The 22,982-nt window shown below is 44.3% G+C and overlaps 1 protein-coding gene and 1 long non-coding RNA gene across 3 annotated transcripts in view; one reads left to right on the forward strand and one right to left on the reverse strand.

Moving 5' to 3' along the window:
* Window positions 1-1,174: 1,174 nt before the first annotated feature.
* On the reverse strand, window positions 1,175-18,981 carry LOC143507668 (uncharacterized). Its single transcript, XR_013128916.1, has 3 exons — window positions 18,424-18,981; window positions 18,163-18,229; window positions 1,175-1,673 (listed from the first exon to the last, which is right to left on the reverse strand). It is a non-coding gene; the product is annotated as an uncharacterized LOC143507668 (long non-coding RNA).
* Window positions 18,982-19,280: 299 nt separating this feature from the next.
* The window catches only part of LOC143507666 (pseudouridylate synthase 7 homolog), a 5,184-nt gene continuing 1,482 nt past the window's right edge, over window positions 19,281-22,982 (forward strand). For both annotated transcript variants that reach the window (XM_076996582.1, XM_076996583.1), the window contains exons 1-4: window positions 19,281-19,368; window positions 20,576-20,694; window positions 20,833-21,189; window positions 22,921-22,982. The exon at window positions 22,921-22,982 is cut by the window's right edge and continues 23 nt beyond it. In XM_076996582.1, coding sequence (XP_076852697.1) covers window positions 20,846-21,189; window positions 22,921-22,982 — 406 coding nt within the window. In that variant the 5' untranslated portion in view covers window positions 19,281-19,368; window positions 20,576-20,694; window positions 20,833-20,845. The remainder of the gene's footprint in view (window positions 19,369-20,575; window positions 20,695-20,832; window positions 21,190-22,920) is intronic.

Consider the following 22,982-nt stretch of genomic DNA (forward strand, 5'->3'; position numbering starts at 1 on the left):
AAGTGCACAATAAGACGTGTATTACTGCTCTGTAAATCATGAGGATCTCTCCAGTATCAGCCTACATCTACAGGCCTGGGACTGTCCGATATCAGATATTGTGATGCATCTCTTGCTTTGCTGCTTGTGTGTGAGATAAGAAGATGGACCCAGCGCGTCACTGTGACCGTGCGCTGATGTTAAAGCTTTGTCACATTGCCTCGTGGTACATATGCTCTGCCTTTATGCCATGCCTTTGCAAGCTTCAAGGCTAATACGGAATGTCACAGAAAAAACATCCTCCATTTGGGGTGTGTGTGTGTGTGTGTGTGTGTGTGTGTGTGGTGTGTGTGTGTATGAGGACAGTACATATGCACACATTTTCCTTCAGACTAAGCTGCTAAGGCAAACCCAGACAATAAAGGACAGCAGCCTTCATAGAACAGATACCGACAGACAGGGAGAGAGCAGCCGAGAGAGAGAGAGAGAGAGAGAGAGAGAGAGAGAGAGAGAGAGAGAGAGAGGGAGAGAGAGAGATGGAGGAAGATACGGAGACAGAAAGATGGAGAGGTACGAGGAATTGAGGACAGGGGGCAGGTAAACGGAAACCTGGGGGTGCGAGGCTGGTAATCACAATAGCGGGAGGTGCGTTACCTTTCCAGGGACGAGGATTGTTCTGAGTTGAAGGACATGAGCGGAAGCTTCGAGCCGCTTGCTCCCAAAGGAACGACCGAGACGACAAGGAACAAATAAAACGCTCGCTCGCTCTCTGTCTGAATCTGTCCTCAGCGTCTCCTTTCTGTGCAGAACGTCTCAACCGGGAGGGGAGGAGGGGGGGGGAGGGGGTTTCAGCCTCCTCCTCTCCCCTCTTCCTCTGAGAAAAAGAAAGGATGGAGGGCAAATGAAAGAAGAGAGCTGGGATACAAAAAAAGGAACGGAGGCGGAGAGAAATCTTGATCTTGCTGCGTGTGAGCTGACTCGGACGGCGTGAAGAGCCCCTCCTCACCCCTCTCCTCCCTCCTTCCCTCCTTCCTTCCTTTCCTCAGTCCCTCTTTTCACTCGTTTTCAGACTCGTTTTTCTTCCCTCTATTCACACATCTTCCCTCGCCCTCTGTTGCTGCCGTTTCCTGGACGATGATGAAATGAACAGCAGAGCTCCCTCACGCTGTCTGCCTGCCGCTCACACTCACACACACTCTCCCTCTCTCCCCGTCTCTCTCTCTCTCTCTCTCTCTCTCTCTCTCAGCGCAGTGGTTGGCTCAGCCGGCCCTTCTGCAGCTCTGCACAACAACAGAACTGTGAGCGCAGCGGGCCAAACCACTGCCTGAGGAGGTGCGGGGGGTGCTGTGAAGAGGAGGAGGGGAAAATTGCCCTCACCACTCCTTCGCTGGCTCTTTCTCACCCCCCCACTGGTTTGCCCATGCCTCCCTCTCCTTTTCCCCCCATCCCTCTATTCTATTACAACATTCTGTACCTTGTGCCAACATGGCACTTACATGCTTTACCCCTCTGTCTCGTTCTCCCTCCCATCCCTCTGAAGGCTCTCTCTCTCTCTCTCTCTCTCTCTCTCTCTCTCTTTTCCTGCCCCTCCATTTTACAGCTGTTGTCTCTGCTGCTGTAGCTGTTGGCCTCTTCTCAGTATTCTCTCCATATCTGTTCTCTGCATCTCCCCCCTCCTGCAGGTGGGTCTGTTTCTGTATGAGCGCAACAGAGCAACAGTAAGCAACAGAGAGAGAGAGAGAGAGAGAGAGAGAGAGAGAGAGAGAGAGAGAGAGAGAGGGGAATACACACAGAAAGAAAGATAGAGAGAGAATAAGAGAAACATAGTGAGAGAAAGAGAGAGAGAGAGAGAGAGAGAGAATGAGAGAGATGCAAAGCTCTGAAATGTGTTGTAATCACAGGTTTGTCTGATACTGCCCTTCTAATGATCTCCCCCCCTCAATCAGACCTTATGTTCCTAATATGAGAAGTGAGGTTGTGTTGAGGCTACTGGAACTACCCTTGTGAACTACCCTTGTGAATTACCCTTGTGAACTAGCCTTGTGAACTAGCCTTGTGAACTAGCCTTGTGAATTACCCTTGTGAACTAGCCTTGTGAACTAGCCTTGTGAACTAGCCTTGTGAATTACCCTTGTGAATTACCCTTGTGAACTACCCTTGTGAACTACCCTTGTGAACTAGCCTTGTGAATTAGCCTTGTGAATTACCCTTGTGAATTACCCTTGTGAATTACCCTTGTGAATTACCCTTGTGAACTAGCCTTGTGAAGTAGCCTTGTGAACTAGCCTTGTGAACTAGCCTTGTGAACTAGCCTTGTGAACTAGCCTCTCCGATCTTGCCTACAGGTAAAACAGGAACAGAATCTTGCATAACTGCTTTCCAAGTTAAAATCACATTCTCTAGACGCATATACTAGCATGATATTTTAGGTCCTACAGAGTGAGAAAGAGAGGGAAAAGGAGACAGGGTGGTATTTAATGTGGGCTACTGTGAACAGTAGTGATGACCTTGATACTGCTGTACAAAGAAGGTTCCCCTCAGTGTGTGTGTGTGTGTGTGTTTGTGTGCATGCGCATTTCTGTGTGTGTATGCGCATTAGTGTGTGCATGTGTGCATCTGTGTGCATTTGTGTGTGTGCGTGTGTGTGTGTGCGCGTGTATGTGTGTGTGTGTGTGAGTGGTGAAGTTGCAGGCGAGAAGACACGCAGTCTACACCCTGCTTCACCTCCTCTTACCGTCTCTCTCCATCAGTGGAAGTAGGCCGTGTAAAGATAGCTTCAAACAGCCTTAATTTGTACTCCAAAAATATCAAAATGGAGAAAAGACAGAGGAAAAGGCAGGTGGTGTGGGCCTTCTCCTCCTTCTCCTGTTCCTTCAGCACAAGTGCTGGAGCCAGAGTGGGCGTGGGAGTTTCTCTGGTCTTAGTTTTTCATGTGCACTTGTTTCTTAGCTAATCACAGATCAGACAGTTGCTATAGAGATGGAGCCGGTTTATTCCAGTATATGGTTTGCTACGTGACACAAAGCGTGGGGTTCTCGAGCCACCACAGTACAGACTGCTATGTGTGTGTGTATCTGTGTGTGTGGGTGTGAGAAATATAGATCTAGGAGACATTTATGCTGTTCTGTCACCTTTTTTTAAACGCCAAGGATTAGGGAAAAGACAGAATAAGTGAGAGGGACAGACACTGAAAAAGACAGAGACATGGGGTTAGAGAAAAGTGAAAAGGGATGGAGAGACAGGGACCTCTGTCAGACAGACAGACAGACAGACAGACAGAGACGCTGGAGTGAGCAGATGAGCTGTTTGCGATTTAGCACCTTTTACAGAATCAACCTCTCCATGGCATGTTCAGACCAGACTGTTAGTGATTTTTCTGAGGTTTTTAGCGTGGATAAAACTGTTTACACACTCACACTTGTACATTCTCTCTCTCACACACACGCACGCCCACACACACACACACACACACACACACACACACACACACACACACACACACACACACACACACACACACACACACACACACACACACTACATTGTTTGGTGGTATATAGTGCAATGATCACCTTGCTTACTGTCTATCCATTCTCTCTTGCAGTGTGTGTGTGTGTGTGTGTGTGTGTGTGTGTGTGGGTGTGTGTGTATGTATGTATCTGTGTGTGTCTGTGTGATCTTTGACCTGGTCATCCAGATGCTTCTTTGTGGTCCATCTAAATAGGCCTGAGTCATCTACAAGAGTCAATGGTCATCAATTCTGCTCATGTCTCTCTCTCTCTCCATCCCCCCCTTTTAAATTCAGACACCTACCGCCACCAGGAAACATCAATCTCTAACCAATTACAGCCTCTACAGCTGCAGCTAAACCTTTCTGCATCGGAGCATCTTTAATGGTCTTTAGTGCTCTATAAAATGGAAGAAACTGATTGGCAGGCCCTAACTCTCTAGATTTCCTTTCTAATAGTTTTGCAAATTAGGAAACAAGAGGGTGTTTATGTATATAAATGGTAAACAATAAAATATTCATTTGGGAATATAAAATGTACAAAAATATTACAAATGTTTACAGAATCTAATCGTCCGGTGATTATGCATTAGGGTTATATCATCTGGTGATACTGTATTAGGTTTTTACATGAGAATGAGAATTTTATGAAAGTTTTGTTAAAGAAAAAAGGCACACACAACTGCACACACTCACAAACACACCACAATCCACTGGTGTTGTAAGTCAATACTCATAGTCAAGAAAGGAATAGACTGTGACATCTGCTGGCCACTCTAGGCACTGCATTTCCTTACAAAATGTTCTCATCAAAGCACAATGTAGTTTGGTATAATCATTGCACATATGTAAACTGTGATTCATAATCATATATTTGTTTAGTGAACCTTTGTTTTGAGTTGTTCTTTTTAGATTAAATAACACCCAACGGACTCTCAGTAACTTATCAATGATGTAGCAGGAGAGATGCTTCTGAATGAACTGTAAATAAGATTCATTCAGTTGTTTTTCACTTTATTTGGAGAGTCCAAGTTCATATCTGTAGATATTAATCTGAGAAGTCACTGAACATGGAACAGACACAATGCACACCATCTTAGCACACTCAACAAGCTCTTATAGACAACGTTCTATAACTGGATTTTAACTGGACTTTGATTAGGGTCAGGATTAGGGCATAGTGAGGACTAGGATTAGATTTTGTGATGAGGTTAATGTTGGGGTTACGATTAGGGTGAGGGTTTGGATTACGTTTTGGGGTGAGGAACATTAGGCACTTGCAGCCTAATGTACGTAACACTGAGGGCCAGTCGAGCTCAGACACCTGGACACCCCGTCTGTGGCTACGTCAGGTGTGTTTGCAGGTAAGTCAGGTGTGTCTGCAGGTAAGTCAGGTGTGTCTGCAGCTACATCAGGTTTGTTTGCAGGTAAGTCAGGTGTAAAAGGATTTGTCCCTAAGTGACAAGGCATGAGAATGCCAAGAAACACAAGTCCCTGAAACACAAACGCCGTTTAACTGAATACGATAGTAACACATAATACCCAACAGCTAAGAAAGGATAAAGGGGAGAATCTGTAGACGTAGTAACGTGGAGGGCAACTAGCAGGTGGAACCCATGAGAGGAACAATGAGGGGTTGTGACAACATGAGGGAGACCAAGTGGAAACAACATACATGGTTGACATAAAACAAAAACATAAATCCATAAATGTGTAATGTCCAACCCGAGGGAGCTGAGGAGACATGACCATGTAGCAGGAACCAGGGCCCAGACCGGGACTGCTGTGTTCAGGGACGAGCCCTCTGGCTCAGAGTGGGGAGGGGGATCTGGAACCAGCAAAACTGGAGTGCAAAACTGTTAGTTCACATTGTAGCCACAGCTAACAATAAATACCAAAAACCAAAACCCTGTAAATGCAAATTTCATTAATGTGGAGTCAGAATGATCCTGATGCTAATTAGCATATGAGTGCAATGCTCAAAAATCTCTCATAAAATTCTCATGTTGCATAGCCAGCTAACTAATAGATCTCCATGTTGACTTGCTAATACCAGCAAAACAATTTTTTCACAGTGGATGAAGCAGAACACACCTTATTAATAACAGTAGCCTAATGCTCTATAGCATTTACCTTATCTCAAACATTCCACAATACAGGCTGTTGGCTATTAGTTTGAATGTTAGCTAACCTAAATTATCTCCAACACTATTAGCAAACATTAGTGAAAATATTCTTTCTTGAACATTGCAAATCACAAGCCATCTTTACTGCTAACCACTTTGTGTGCTAGGATAGCTACCAAGCTACGTTTCTAGCTAGCACAGGTCTGCTCAAATGGACTCCGCTTCTTTTAAAAACAGAAGGTATGGACTGTAAAAATATACTGCATGTCCACTTTATTAATGACACTTGACCTTTCACAATTGGAGTTTCCCTGTATGGAAATTAGCTGCCCCAAAATGAAGCTTAAAATCAGATGAGATTGTTTTCCTTCGACCCGTTTCAGTCAAAATCCGAATAGAACGGGAGAATTGAGCAGTCTGAATAAATTTGAACAAGGCGTTGTCATCAGTGCTAGACTAGCTGTCCCAGTATTTCAGAAGCTCATGCAATGGTGTTGAGAGAATACCGCGAACGGTTCGTTTGAGGAAAGACATCCAGCGAAAAGGGAGTCTTTGCATGTAAACAACTTGTCAATGAAGAGGGTCAGCAAAGGATGTCAGGAATTGTTCTGGTAAGCAGGTGGTACACAGTTAAGCAAACTGCAGCCGGATATTATGCTGCTGGTCCAATTAGCATGGACGACAAAACAGAGGATGGCCAGTTGGAGCGTCCAAGAGAAAGGACTCTATTGTCCTCACAAGAACCCATACAACTAAATTATCCAACAACAGCAAAATGCCCCTCATCACAACTACCCCATCAGCTTAATTGCCCTCAACAGTAACTAATAAGACAGCAACAAGAGTAACTAATAAGACAGCAACAAGAAGCTTTGTTCAGAATGAGGAAAAACCTATTTGCATGGTGTTAACTCCTCTATTAGGAATGTGGTCCTTAAAGAAACTGATTGAAACACTGTTGTACAGTGCTGCCAAACCTCAGGGCACAGCCATCTTTGCCTGAGGGAAAGGCAGAGAAGCAAAACTGACCTGTGCATGCCAAAGCACACACAAGGTAAACAACCGACAGCCACCTAGCACCTCACTAACAATGATGAGCATCATGGAGATATAATGGCTTTACCTGAACCGAGTACTCTGTAGATCGGGAACTCTACCATTAGGGATCTGAGGACTCCATAAAACTCTCTGCTTCCAACATGGAGCTGTCTGTGACATCCTGCAGGAAATCCCAAATGCATTACAGAATGGTCTCTCTACAGAAAGAGTTATTGTGCATGTCGGTCTTTAAACACCTCCTCAATCTATTCAAATGTATTCATCCCAACTTTCAGACGGGGTAGAGAGCACTTTAATCATCTATCTATTAACGGGCTGCTTCTCCTCCGGTTCTCCTCCAAATGTGCTCATTGCAAAGTGAATTTCAGAGACAATACCTTTTGGGAGCAAACCCCAAGCCACCCGTTTCCCGGTTGCTTTTCTCAAACATACTCCACACCATGGACCAGCATGAACATCACCAGCTCCCAGGGAGCGAGGAGACTGACCAAACAGTCTACAATTCCATTCAAAAGCTGGAGGCTTATGGTCATAAGATCCACAAGAGCACTAATTATTGTCCTGTTAGATCTAACAATTATACATGTGTTAAATGCTGCAGTTCTTAATTCTCATTAGCTAACAACGCCTTCACAATAGGGCATATATTTGGAGACCGAGTTGTATATATTTTTTCTTACTGAAACCTGGTTTATCAGTGACATCAACACAAATTTGAATCACCTCAAAATTGTGTTCAGTGTCAGTGTTCAGTCAGTGTTCCAAGGGTTAATGAAAATGGTGGGGAAGTGGTAACTTTTTTGCAGCAAAATATAACTTACACAATGTTTTGGGGAATATAACACTTTTAAATATCTTGCTATTAAGCATAGGATCCACGTTAGTTCAACTTAGACATCAACCAGTTTTCCAAGAACTTAGCGATCTGTTAACAAAAACAATGACTGACTTTGACCATTTTACTCACTGGTGATTTTTAATACCAAAACATGTTTTACAGATGATTAGTGACATGTTTTTCTTATCTTTTCCACTCACTACCTCCATAAATTGACAGCCAGGTAGACCACCTTACTTTAAAACTTATTCAAATGTACACTGTCCACTTTCAAATAAAAAAAGCAAACTCAACACACAGACACGCAATCGAAATTTGTCCTCCGCTTTTTACCCATCTGTGCAGTTAGAACACACACACACACACACACACACACACACATTAGTGATTACTAGGGGGCTGTGGATCACACGTGCCCAGAGCGGTGGGCAGCCCTAGCCCGGCACCTGGGGAGCAGTTGGGGTTAGGTGCCTTGCTCAAGGGCACCTCAGTCATGGCCTCAGGTCACCAGGCCATGACTGCCCCAGAATGTTATTTTATCAATAGTGCGAGAACATTAGTATAAAATATCAGTCCCAGAGATGGCAACTCAAATTCAAATTGCATCTATGAAAGTATTTCAGTATTTCTGAAAGTGGATTTTGCTTTTCTGACTCATGACCTGACGAGAATCTAACTGATTGTTTGAATAATTGCTTTTTTTTCATCTTTTAGCTCTCCTAGCATTAAATTCAGCTTAAGGCACACAAGTCTTTAATCATTACCTTCGCCCACGGACGTCATTTTGGGGGGGGACTGGGGACCCCCCCCACTTTTTCAAAAGCCGGTCCCCCCCCCAGTTTTTACGGTTAAAATCAAATATTTAAATAGCAACAAATCCATGTCCCCCCCACTTTTGAAATCAAAATTACGTCCATGCCTTCGCCAGTTAATCATAACCTAGCCAGATAATCTAGTCACGTTTACTAGGTTATCACTGAAACTAAAGTCTGGAGGCTGATAGACCTACAGAACTGGGCTCAGGTGCGCCCCCTCTTGGCTGCAGTAGTTGGTTGCCTCCACTTACACATTCTTCATCCAAAAGGTAGGCGTGTTCGCTGGTAATTGAACCCGTGATATTGGTGTTCACAGAACGCTACTCCGCCTGCTCCATCATTGATTGTTTTGAGCAGCAGCAGTAATGCTGATTACACCTGTTCTGCTTAATTAATTCTGTTAATTCTGTTAATTAATTCTTCTTTCTTGCTGAAAATTTTAAAGTGGTGCAGATACACTACCGAACTGATAGGCATTATTGTTTAGAGTATAGTATCAATAAAATCCTAACAACAGCCATCCCAGCTGAGGCTGAGGGCTCAGCCTGTTTAATGAGCCACATCATGCTTTTTCCTCTTATTTTAATATTTTCCTTGAATGTCCACTTACGTTTGTGTGGCTTTATGTTCCAAAAACATGTTTTATTTTTACAGGAGCATTTTGCAACCTGTCTTTGTCCCTCTGAATTAAATGGCTTGTTTCTGTTATTGTGCTTTTAGAGTGGATATAAATGAGCTATGTTCTGATTAGCGGTTAGTGTTGTCCATCATTCAAGAACCAATCAGAGGCAAAAAAGGTAGCGCTAAACTGCTGTAAGCTGAATTGATAGAGTAATGTAAATAACAATGTTGTTATGATAACAAAAAATTTAATTCAAAGCAAGCTGGGATTTTAATTTCATTATAATTTGTCTAATCAAGAAGATACGTTTTGACTTCATAACAATTACTCTAAAATGACTGCTGGCAGGATTACTCTCTGTATGTGTGCTCGTGTGTGTGTGTGTGTGTGTGTGTGTGTGTGTGTGTGTGTGTGTGCATGCATGATTTAGCTTACTTTCTCTGGTAGTTGATCAGTAGCTGATTTGTGTTTACTGAAGTAAAAAGAGGATAAGAGCATGTCAGATGAAAATAATCTTTCATAATCAAATCTTGGTTTGCACACTATTTGCGGGGACAGGTTTACTTTCTGGTGGGAAGTGAGCTAGGATATTCATCACCTAAATCATGTTTAATCCTGTGGATGGTCCTGGGATTCAGAGCTACTAAACTGCTATACCTAAAGAGTAAAGATTTAATTTTAATTGTGCTACTTATGCAAAACAGCATCTTTATGAGCCCTAAAGGACTGGAAGGTCATTTTGGCAGTGCGAGTTTTTTCTCGTGTTGTCAGTGATGTGTTCTTCAGTGCCTGGCTGTGCCCACAGGCCCTTTAACATGTCAGCAGTGCCTGTTCCTCTTCAGTGCTGCACTCATTCAGCGTGAGAAGCTGAGAAGGGAAACGGCACCATTAGCGCTCCACACACCTTCCTGCAGAGCTGTGGTCACACTGCTATATCTGAAGCACGCACAGACAGTTCTCTCTAAAACACAGGGAAAAAAAAACACAACCTTCAGGCCCACAGCGTGCCGGCATCTTCTCCAAAATATCGCAATATTCCCATACCACAGACAACAGAGGACAGGGAGGGAGGGAGGGAGGAACACAACTGTTGGGGAGGGAGGAGATGTGTGGAGTCCTTATTGTTCTTTCATATATAACTCTCCACCAGATGGCAGCAGGGAGCAAAATAACTGTGTCTCGGGTAGCGTTACAGTTCTAACCTGGGGCTATTTTAACTTGGAGGTATTTTACATCAGTATGTGAATATAAAAGCATGCATGGGTTGAGAAGGCATATGTTTATTGATCCATGAACTTATAAGGATGTCTTTGTTTAAATGTTACTATGAAGGATACTGTCCAGACAGACTTTCAAGCCGTTGTACAGCTTTACAAATACCATTATATATCATGTGCACACAGCCCAAGCTGACACAGACATGTAACATGCAGCACATGGATCCTGAATGTGCAAAATGCAAAAATAATGAGAATGAGGATCAATATAAGCCTATATCAGTAACACTGTCCTGCAGAAATGCTGAGGTTTTCATAGAGTGTATAGGACAGTGTTAACCAGTATGATAGCTGTGGGAATACAGGAGATACAAAAGCATTCTCTTCTGTGGCAGGAGCCATGTTCCTGTCCCTCCTATTCCCTGTAGAGTTTGGTTTTCTAGTGTAGCTTGCTGCAATATTTGTGCAGTGTACTTTGATGGTATAATACTGTGTCATTTTGAACACACACATGGAAAAGGCCAAACATCTCAATGCAAAAGACAAAAGTAACCCCACTGCCTAAAATGTCAGCACGAAATGTGATTCATGTGTTGTCATCCTGCAGAAAAAGTACATAAAAATGCCTTTTGTCAAGCACTAGCTCGTAAGTCACTAGCCGACTTCTGAAAAGCAGCTGATGATCATGAATCATCTCTCCACAGGCTACTGCAACTTCAGGCCCATCAGCTCTCTTGGTTTATCTAACAGCAGTTTAATAACATATGTACGTAGCCATTTTCCAGATCTAACAACCTCATCCTCTTGGGGTCGTGCACCACAGAGGACTGCCAGGGAATTCACCAGTTGTGGTACATTCTGAATTATGGGTTGGTTTATGAACTAAAGAATTAAAGTTACCAATAAACCTCTGTAGCAATGTCATAATGTCATATGTAGTACATGTCATACGTGTAATACTGTCATAATGTCATAAGTGTAATACTGTCATAATGTCATAAGTAGGCCATGTCATAAGTATAATGCTACCGTAATGTCATAAGTATAATACAGTCATAGTGTCATGAGCCTTTTTTTGTAAGGCCCCCCAGCTTTGGAATAATCTTCCTAAATGCGTCCGGGACTCTGACACAGTCACAATCTTTAAGTCTAGGTTGAAAACCCACTTATTTAGTTTAGCATTTGGTAACTAATATCCCCCCTTAGATAAAGGTACAGATCCAGGGGTTCATAGACGAAGGGTTTTATGGTAGACTGGGGCGCTGGTGCTGTCGTCCTGTCACTGCTCGTGGTCACTCAAGTTTGTTGACAGTGCAGTGGACGGATGCCATTGTCTCAGAATACCCCCAAGCCTATGTTACCTTCTGGTTCTGCCTTTTTTTAGCTAGGCTGTAATAATTTAACTTAATGCCGGAGTTGCTGCCACACTCCAGAAATGTTTATAATTTCACCTGTCCTGTATATGTCCTCATACAGAGCTAATTTTCCCTGTTTCATTTCTCCACATGGCTGCCCGCCTGCTTGAGGACTAATGAGATGAGGAGACCAGCGATCCATCCTGAGCCAGCCACCTCCTGCCTAACCGGATGCCTACACCATGATGGACATTATTACATCTTTTTCCTTTTCTTTCTCTTCTTTCTGTCTAAATTGTTGTTGTTGTCATGGTGACCGCTGTCGGCCAGAGGAGGATGGGCTCCCCCCCTGAGTCTTGGTTCCTCTCAAGGTTTCTTCCTCATGCAAAAAAACTAGGGAGTTTTTCCTTGCCACTGTCACCTTTGGCTTGCTCACTGGGGGCTAGGACTCGGCACTTGTAAAGCTGCTTTGTGACAACAACTGTTGTAAAAAGCGCTATATAAATAAAATTTGATTGATTGATTGATAAGTATAATACAGTCATAGTGTCATAAGTATAATACTGTCATAGTGTCAAGTATAATACAGTCATAGTGTCATAAGTATAATACTGTCATAATGTCATAAGTATAATACAGTCATAGTGTCATAAGTAGGCCATGTCATAAGTATAATACTGTCATAATGTCATAAGTATAATACGGTCATAGTGTCAAGTATAATACAATCATAGTGTCATAAGTATAATACTGTCATAATGTCATAAGTATACTACAGTCATAGTGTCATAAGTAGGCCATGTCATAAGTATAATACAGTCATAATGTCATAAGTATAATACGGTCATAGTGTCAAGTATAATACAGTCATAGTGTCATAAGTATAATACAGTCATAATGTCATAAGTATAATACAGTCATATTCATCAGTATAATAGTCATAGTGTCATAAGTATAATACAGTCATAATGTCATATGTATAATACAGTTCTAGTGTCAAAAGTTTAATACAGTTATAGTGTCATAAGTATAATACGGTCATAATGTCAAAAGCATCATATGGTCATAATTATAATAATAATTATTATAATGTATATCAACAAAAATACAGATCATTGCTCCACAATGTCCAGGTGTTCTGGCCACCATTTCTGAAATTTTAGCCTTCTGTCCTGTCCCGTTTACTTCCACTGTATTTAATGCAACACTTAAATTCTACATCTAGAGTTGCCACCCGTCTGGATTTCAACTGGACTGTCCGGTTTTTTCGGCTGTACATCTGGGTGTCCGATGTTGACTTCCATTTGTCTTTTTCCCCCTCCTGAATTGTGGGGGAGGTTGAACAAGAAATAGTCATATTCGTCAGTTTGTTTGTCACTCCTCACATCTCCCTCCCACTGGCAATTATGGACCAATCAAATGCCAACAAAACGTTGGCCCTGAGACTTGAGGGACACGCCCACTCACACACATCCACACACTCAAGCCTTGCCCTGTTCCCAATCACCGTCTTATTTAGTTGATTTACCGCACTAGTTCAGTTCCCGTTTCAACAGGCACTATGTAAAGGCCACAGGTACCCGCCGTCGGTGTGTTCCACCCCCGCAGACAGAGCCGACGTCACTCCTGAGCTTCTGCGGGCAAACACGATACTGCTGCTTCGCTGCTTTTAGATGAACTTGCACTGTTTTTTGCTGCATCGCCATAAAGATTCTCTCACCAAGCTCTCGCGTCTCCTCCGTGCCGTCAGCCTCACAAGCCAGCGGTGTCAAATCCAAAGTACAGGTGGGAGACATGTTAGTGGTGAGTCTTACGGATCAGGAGGGTCTGGCTTTGGTCTGCTGAAAAAGTGGCAACCATATCTACAATAAATATATAAATATAGTCATGGTCAGTCATGGTCCTGTGGTAGGGAACTGGTCTTGTGACCGGAGTGTCGTGGGTTTGATTCCCAGGCCTGACGCCATGACTGAGGTGCCTTTGAGCAAGGCACCTAACCCCAACTGCTCCCCGGGCGCCGGGCTGTAACAAAAACAACTGAATCTCTATATTGTATGTCTTTTACTTAAAGCAGAGACATTCAAAAGATCGGTCACATCTTCATCTGGTCACCAAGCACCTATAGCAACTTCGAAGCTATGGTGCGTCGTAATATTACACAATTGTTTGATATGGACAGCAAGTTGAACAACGTCCTCCTACTGTAAAGGGTGCCTGAATAAGGCGAAGGTACAGCACTTTAGATGGGGTGTGGGTCATCGAGCCCGTTTTCAGGGTTTCATTAACTGTGGAGGAAGGACGTGAGGTGAAGGAGTCGGAGGTGTGAGCCGTACACACGACGCCATGGTGGGCGTCACTCCTGCTCCCGACACCCAGACTGGCGCCGTCGGTAACCCAGCTGTTCAGACTAATCAGCACAGTGACTTAGAAGAGTGGGTGGCAAAGCCAGGCGGACCCGGGCACCAGTTTCCAGTTACACGCAGACAATGACTGAAATCAAATAGCAGCAAGCAGTCACCGCTTCAAGATGCAGACAAGCGGAAGATGTGTGCGTCACTGTCGTGGCCACGGCGTGGACGAATATGAGCAACACACACCGATCTCGCGCACGTCCTCCTCCCTCCCACTCTCTCCTTTCTTCTTTTCTTTCCCAAAGTATCCACATTTCTCCCTCTTGTCTCTCTCACTCTCCTGTTTACATATTTCTAGCCTCTTCAGACCCTCGTGACGGTGACCTCCGTTTAGAGTTGTTCTGGATATAAACCCATACATCAGAATTTCACACTGTAGGTTCTACGTACACCATTAGTGAAGTTCTAAAAGAACCAGCAGCTTCTCTCTAATCATGTCTTCATCTCTTTCGTCTATTCAAGATGTTGGGAGAATTTACCTCAGTGTTAAACTGAAACTCGATTTGTCTTTCTCATCTCACTCAGACAAATGATAAAGAAGCAGCCAAGACTGTACATAGCCCTTAACATCTGCCAGGCTGATGTTTTTTAATACAATTGTCTGTCTCAGCAAGCAGCAGTGAGTATTCCAGCACCAGTATTGTGATTGGAGGATTGTGGGTTTGATGCCCAGGCCTGAGGTCATGACTGAGGTGCCCTTAAGCAAGGCACCAAACCCCAACCGCTCCTTGGCTAGAGCTGCCCACTGCACGTGTGCACCACAGACCCCTAGTAATCACTAGTGTGTGTGTGTGTGTGTGTGTGTGTGTGTGTGTGTGTGTGTGTGTGTGTGTATTATCACTGCACAGATAGGTAAATGTGGAGGACAAATTTCGATTGGTATGAAAATCACAACTGACAAAATATCGCACATTAGAATTCAATCACCTTTATCTATTAAATTGATGAAATGGTTGTTACTTAATAGTTAAGCTAATTATCTTAATTAATAACCCTCTTAATTAATCTTTTGTGCGAAAACAAGTGTGGACAATTTTGATATTATCCGGAATATAGTGATGAATGCAATATCATGTCTGTGCTTGACCATTAACATTACAACATTCTGACCTAAATTCTGAACTGCATCTTCAGTCTGTTGGCTGGAGGTTGAGAGGTACAGACCACAAGACAAAGATCAGGGCATCTACATCAAACATATTGAACATAAGTTAATCTGTGCTTTATATTCCAACTTTCTCAAAATATCTACACAGCGTGACGTGGCCTGATATCATCACCACAAACTTAGAGCCACGTTCTAAACTAAGATTTTAGGCCATTTTGTCCAGCCATGCTCTAAATGCACACTGGCTTTATTTCTGGCTAGTCCTGCTGAATGGTTTTTCTTTCACATGTGCTGCGTCAGTGTCTTGACTTCACAGCTAAAACAATGTAAGAAAAAAATCAATAGACTTTACAGTCTGATGGACACCTTTCTGCCAAGTCGCCTGATGTTACACAGGGAAGAATTACTGTACTCTGTGTACATGGGAGCCACACACACGCACGCACACACACACACAATTAGACCTGCAGTGACCCACCTTACTACCACCCAGTCTGACAACAGAAGCCAGGACTAAACAAAGAGCAGGACAGAAGAGAGAGTGCCTACACACACAGAAGCTCCACGTTCCTGTGAAAAGACCCAGAAGCTTTTGGGTCCTGATTACATGGACAAGCGCACACAACCACACACACACACAAACACACACAAAAGTAAAGTAAACAAACCAGGACATAGCTTCACAACAAAACTTCCCCATGGTCACTGCAGTTGAAGCCAAACCCAAGTGGCTCAATCCTAATAGAGCAGAATCAGAATCAGACTGAGACACCCAAAGCTCACCAAAAATGTGTGAATTTGTATCAAAGCCAATTAAAAATAAGATTGCTGGTCATCATTACAGAATTGTTTATATTTCAACATAACATGTTACACTCCCTAATTTAAAATTACAGTCTCTCTCTCTCTCTGTTCCTCTTTCACTGGACAATTTCACCACACCCTCTACTGGCTTCTACCTTGTGTGTGTGTGTGTGTGTGTGTGTGTGTGTGTGTGTGTGTGTGTGTGTGTGTGTGTGTGTGTGTGTGTGTGTGTGCTTGTTGTACTGTTGAAAGCAACTAAAAGGGTTTTCTATTCTTCATGCTTTGTTGTGGCTGTAAGCTTTAAGAACATGTTGCCAAGCAGGGAGTGGCCAATTCATATGTCATGTAGAGAGAATACAAGGCCATGAGGGACAGAAACACACATGCAGTGAGTGGAGGAGGGAGTGTTAAGATTAAGAAAGCACCAAATTAAGCAAACATGTCAGAGACCTTCCGAGAGACGAGACAGGTGCTGTGAAATCAAGAACATATAAAACATCAATCACAATTTACCTCAGCTCACACATCACTTTTTATCGGGCTGATGAAATTTTCAGAGGCCTATCATATATTTAGTGTCTCTGAATTTGCCACATCTAAGATCTGAAAATCTCAGCACACCGAGACTCATAAAATCTGTCTACAGCCATTTCTTTGGTTACGACGCTACACTGAACACATCTCGTATACTAATGTTACTCTTTCAGCATTGGAGTGCTTGCTTTGGATAACAGGCGTAATAGAAAACGCCATTTGTTGGCTTCCCACCACTGGGCTCCTGTTGCTCCCAAAACAAGCTGCATTTTTCAAATGGACCCCAGAACTGAGCCCACACAGAGGTTATGAATGATCTTACACTTCAGGTGACAACGCTTGTGCAGCACTGGTCCAGTTAGAAGGTAAAGGAGCAATTATTACAAATACTATCGTGCTCCTGCAAGAAGCCTGCCATGGAGCTGCCCACGGAGGACGGGGTTCCTCCTGAGGTCTTGGCCCTCCCAAGGTTTCATCCTTAATTTCGCTCATGGACCAACTGAACACAAATAAAGTCATCTGTCAGCATCGGGCTGCTGCAGCGTAGCTGTTCACGTAGTGCACCCACGTAACGCCGCATTTTATTTCATGCTGTTGTCAGAATTAGCATATCATATGCACAACTGACAGATGTTGCCCCAATTCTCTTCATGTGCGTTCATGTCAGACGCTCGTTTGTCCAGAGTCACATTGGAGGTACCGGGAGCACACCCACGTATGCTCACCATCCGTCCCACCCCCTCCGCAGGGATCAACCTGACCGACACTCGATATGAACCCACGGTTCAGTTACATAACGCAGTTGACAATCGCAATTGCTCACGAATGTAAACACGCGCGCGACGGAGGAAACGGAACCACCCACAGACTGGGGCCACTGCCGTTGCTATTAGCAACTTCCGACTCGCTTCACAGCTCGAACGCGTCGATGACTAGAAGCCGCTGAAATAGTCACATACACTGTGTGTGTGTGTGTGTGTGTGTGTGTGTGTGTGTGTGTGTGTGTGTGTGTGTGTGTGTGTGAGAGAGAGAGAGAGAGGGATAGAGAGAGAGAGAGAGAGAGAGAGTGTGTGTGTGTGTGTGTGAGAGAGAGAGAGAGAGAGAGTGTGTGTTTGTGTGTGTGTAGTGTGTGTCTGTGTGTGAGACGGAGAGAGAGAGAGAGAGAGAGAGTGTGTGTGTGAGAGAGAGAGAGAGAGAGAGAGTGTGTGTGTGTGTGTGTGTGTGAGAGAGAGAGAGAGAGATCGAGAGAGAGAGAGAGAGAGAGTGTGTGTGTCTGTGCGTGCGCATGTGTGTCTGTGTGCATGGACGTAATTTTGATTTCAAAAGTGGGGGGGACATGGATTCGTCGCTATTTAAATATTTGATTTTAACCGTAAAAACTGGGGGGGACCAAAGCTTTTGAAAAAGTGTGGGGGACATGTCCCCCCGTCCCCCCCAAAATTACGTCCGTGTGTGTGTGTGTGTGTGTGTGTGTGTGTGTGTGTGTGTGTGTGTGTGTGTGTGTCTGTGCGTGTGCGCGTGTGTGTGTGTGAGCGCGTGCGTGTGTGGGCGTGCGCGAGAGAGTGAGTGTGTGTGTGTGTGTGTGTGTGTGTGTGTGTGTGTGTGTGTGTGTGTGTGTGTGTGTGTGTGTGTGTGTGTGCCATATGCCGTCCTCTCACCAGGATCCGACACGTTCATCACCAACAGTCTCACGGCGCTTGCACGCCTGCATCACCATTAACGGAACCGACACACACCACAGATAAAACACGCACTCAACGCCGAACCTGCCGCCACACCTGCTTACCTCCGATGGTGAGCCGCCTTATCCTTCTTCCCTTTCGGTCTCCTCTTCCGAGCCTGGATGGCCATCACTGAAGGAGACATCGGGGAGGGAGCGGAGACCCGGTACCGGAGCGGGGAGGGCGGGGAGCGGACGGCAAGAGAGGGACACACACACGGTAAGGTGAGTTCGGGGGGAGACGCGCGCACACAGCCCACGTTAACACGCAGGTGTGAGACTTTCACACACACACACACACACACACACGCGCGCGGTGTTCTGTACCCTTTCTGGAGCTCATGGTGGTGTCCTCCTCGCCTGCGGCGGCAGCGGGCAGCTCGGTGGCGGCGGCCGGTGTTCTCGCTCCGCTCTTCAGCGCGTCCGGAGCACGCGCTCCCTCTGCCGACGACACCGGAGCGCGCGGCGCGCGCCGGGATTAACGTGCACGCGCATTTGTCTTGTCGCCCCGTTTCCTTAGTGCTCGTTGGGATGAGTTTTCCTCTCAAGCGCATATATTTGTGGGCTAAAGAAATACGAAGAATACAGAAATTCTCTCTCTCTCTCTCTCTCTCTCTCTCTCACGCACACACACACACACACACACCTATCCGTCCATCTATTCACCAACACATGCGTCAATCTTTACTATGTTGCATTATTAAACCCAACCTAACTAGTTGTTATAGCTAAAAACAAGTTATTACGTTTTCTTATAGGGAAACAATAAACATGTTCACTCTTGTCCTGCCTAAGTGGGGTTCAGTGGAGGAGGCGGTTCAGAGCCACAGCGCCATCTTTAGGACGGAACAGAAACTACAACAACAAACACATCTAGATGTCGGGTACACGTTACTGTCACGTTTGACAGGCATGTTCAGCCCCACGGTACAAAAGATAAAGTCTACATGATGATGTAGTTACAAAAAAAACATTCACCAGCCTACAGACGTTGAATAATTTAAATATTTTGTAACATTGTTGATTGATGTTGGCCCTGAACTAAGAAACACTAGGATTGGTCTTAAAATGGATAAGATATGCAGTAGTTATGGTGAAATGGTGAAACTACAAACCCAAACCAGTATCTAGATGACAACCAATGAATTACTACCGGGGCGGACTTTTATCTGAGTAAACACTTCCGGGGTACAGCGCATCCTAGCACGTTTCTGATGGAGCCGCACTTGTGGTTGTAGCGGTCCTGCCCCTAAAGACACTCGGGAGAATAAGGTGAGTCTATTTCTATGACTGAAACACCTTCCTGAGACTGAGCGCAGTTAGACGTCTGCAGCTTCAGCAGCTGTGTTGACTAAACAGGTGTGCTAACATGCTAGTTTGTCGTGTGCGTGCGTGCTAGCTCATGTGTTCACTAGTGATGGTTCATGTCTCCACACTAATGTAACATTAGTCTCGTGTGTTCACTAGTGTGTGGTGTATGTGATTAGTGATGGTTCATGTATCCACACTAATGTAACATTAGTCTCATGTGTTCACTAGTGTGTGGTGTATGTGATTAGTGATGGTTTATGTCTCCACACTAATGTAACATTAGTCTCATGTGTTCACTAGTGTGTGGTGTATGTGATTAGTGATGGTTCATGTCTCCACACTAATGTAACATTAGTCTCATGTGTTCACTAGTGTGTGGTGTATGTGATTAGTGATGGTTCATGTCTCCACACTAATGTAACATTAGTCTCATGTGTTCACTAGTGTGTGGTGTATGTGATTAGTGATGGTTCATGTCTCCACACTAATGTAACATTAGTCTCATGTGTTCACTAGTGTGTGGTGTATGTGATTAGTGATGGTTGATGTCTCCACACCAGGGTTGCCAACTCTCACTCTTTGAGCATGAGACACACGCATTTGACCGTTTTCACACGCTCTCACGCCACACATCCGATTTCTCACTACCTCTGATCCACACCTATGATTCAATGAGTTACTAGTTCGCTTTGGCGCCAACCACCGGCGATCGATAGATCGCGATATAATACTTAATTCAACAACTTACGCTCGCCACCCCCCCCCGGTCAACAATTTACCCTCACGTGTGCTCAAAGAACCTGGATCACCATCGAGGTGGCCAGTGAATTAGTAAATGTATTTAAAGCATTCAGAAAAATGAATAAGCTGGAGATATGGTAGATATTGTTCTTGGTTGGTTGTTAAGCAGACCCACCCCTGGGTTAAACAGACCCACCCCTGGGTTAAACAGACCCACCCCTGGGTTAAACAGACCCACCCCTGGGTTAAGCAGACCTACCCCTGGATTAAGCAGACCTACCCCTGGGTACAACTCAGCCTTGGAATCTTCTCATCTCCTCTAAAATGAATTCTGCTTACAAACAGCTGGTCTCACACTGATTCAGCTTGTGCTCACCTCTTTTGCAACACACTTGAATGTATTGAATGTATGAACTTCTCTTTGTAGAACGGCCACGCAGTGTTTACAAACTGCTGTAAAGTGGTGCGGCTGTCAAGCTTCAGTAAACCTTCACAAATCCTGCTACGACCAAACGATTCAGCCCTCCAACGGGTTTCCTGCAGGGTGTAAGTAAATAAATGTTGTTCAGTGTTAAAAACAAAGCAAATAATGGTTAATGTCCTGTCCTAACTATGTAACTAGATGTAATCTGACTTCCTTTGTCCTGCTCTCTCTCTCTCTCTCTCTCTCCTTCTCTTCTGTAGCAGATTTGTGCTAATGGAGGACCAGGAGGCCTTGGCAATGCCAGTTCAGACTGGCGAGAAGCGAACCTGTCCAGAAGAGGCCTCCGATCACGACGCTAAGAGAGCCCGCGTCGAGGACAAGGCTAACGGTAGTCATGCCGCTAAACAGGCAGAAGAGGACCCAGAAGACCCAGAAGACCCAGAAGAGCTGGTAGAGCAGGTAGAGCAGGGCAGTGAAGACGCAGAGGCTGTGCAGAACGAAGATGGGGAAGGGGAGAGCTTTGCAGATATGATGAAGTCTGGCCTCAGTGAAGTGGACGTTGGCATTTACAAGTTCGTCAGTGACCATAAAGGATTCTCTGGAATCCTAAAAGAGAGGTTAGTGTTTGTCATTGCATTTCTGGCATTTCAGAATTTGATATTTGCTACCACAAAACAAAAACTGGGTATACCTACTATTTATTTATTTTAGAGTGACAGTATAAAAGCATTCAAATACATGATTAGGAAATATGTGATTTCATATGTGATTATGCTGTTAAATGTTATATAAATAACAGCAATTCTCATATATGCTGAGTATATATACTAGAGGTGTCAATTCCAGGATCAGAGATTAAAAGTCCTCACCAGGATTTTGCTCAGGCTTCCTGGATTGTGTTGATTCCATTAATTTTACCTGGATTGCTAATCAGAACATCTAGCAAGCTTGAGCAAAATCCTGGTGAGGACTTTTAACCTCTGAACCTGGAATTGACACCACTAATATATACACTATATTGCCAAAAGTATTTGCTCACCCAACCAAATAATCGAAATCAGGTGTTCCAATCACTTCCATGGCCACAGGTGTATAACATTAAGCACCTAGGCATGCAGACTGTTTTTACAAACATTTGTGTAAGAATGGGTCGCCCTCAGGACCTCAGTGAATTCCAGCGTGGAACTGTGATAGGATGCCACCTGTGCAACAAATCCAATTGTGAAAGTTTGGGAACGACAACAACTCAGCCATGAAGTGGTAGGACACGTAAACTGATGAAGCGGGGTCAGTGGATGCTGAAGCACATAGTGTGAAGAGGTCACCAACTTTCTGTAGAGTCAATCACTACAGACATCCAAACTTCACGTGGCCTTCAGGTTAGCTCAAGAACAGTGTGCAGAGAGCTTCATGGAATGGGTTTCCATGGTCGAGCAGCTGCATCCAGGCCATACATCACCAAGTGCAGTGCAAAGCATCGGGTGCAGTGGTGTAAAGCACGCATCCACAGGACTCTAGAGCAGTGCACATGAGTTATCTGGAGTGATGAATCACGCTTCTCCATCTGTCAATCGGATGGACGAGTTTGGCGGTTGCCAGGTGAACGGTACTTTTCTGACTGCATTGTGCCAAGTGTAAAGTTTGGTGGAGGGGGGGATTATGGTGTGGGGTTGTTTTTCAGGAGCTGGGCTTGGCCCCTTAGTTCCAGTGAAAGGAACTCCGAACGCTTCAGCATACCAAGACATTTTGGATAACTCCATGTTCCCAACTTTGTGGGAACAGTTTAGAGCTGGCCCCTTCCTCTTCCAACATGACGATGTATCAGTGCACAGAGCAAGGTCCATAAAGACATGGATGGCAGAGTCTGGGTGTGGATTAACTTGACTGGCCTGCACAGCCAACCCGATAGAACACCTTTGGGATGAATTAGAGTGGAGACTGAGAGCCAGGCCTTCTCGTCCAACATCAGTACGTGACCTCACAAATGCGCTTCTGGAAGAAAGGTCAAAAATCCCCATTATATTCTACATCTAATATAAAATATTAGATTATGATGGCTTTAAGACAGTGAAATCTGGCGTGTCCAAATTCCTTTCTATACTGCTATGTTCCTCATGTATTCACACATTTAAATTGTCTGTTGTTGATTTTGTGTGTGCGTAATATCCTAAAATAACCGTCTCCCAGTACCTGCGCAGTACATTCATCTAGTGCACAACAGCTTGGCCTTTTCTGCACAACCCGAAAATGATACGATTGCCTTTCATGACATCACGGCAGATAGACACGATGCTCTGAGTTACTGAGCAGCGTTTGAATGAAGTTCGTTTTATTTCCTGTCTTATTAGGTACTCTGATTTTGTGGTTCATGAGATTAGCAAAGAGGGAAAGACGTTGCGACTGGATGACC

This window comes from Brachyhypopomus gauderio, unplaced genomic scaffold (genome assembly GCF_052324685.1).
Source record: "Brachyhypopomus gauderio isolate BG-103 unplaced genomic scaffold, BGAUD_0.2 sc725, whole genome shotgun sequence".
NCBI lineage: Eukaryota > Metazoa > Chordata > Actinopteri > Gymnotiformes > Hypopomidae > Brachyhypopomus > Brachyhypopomus gauderio.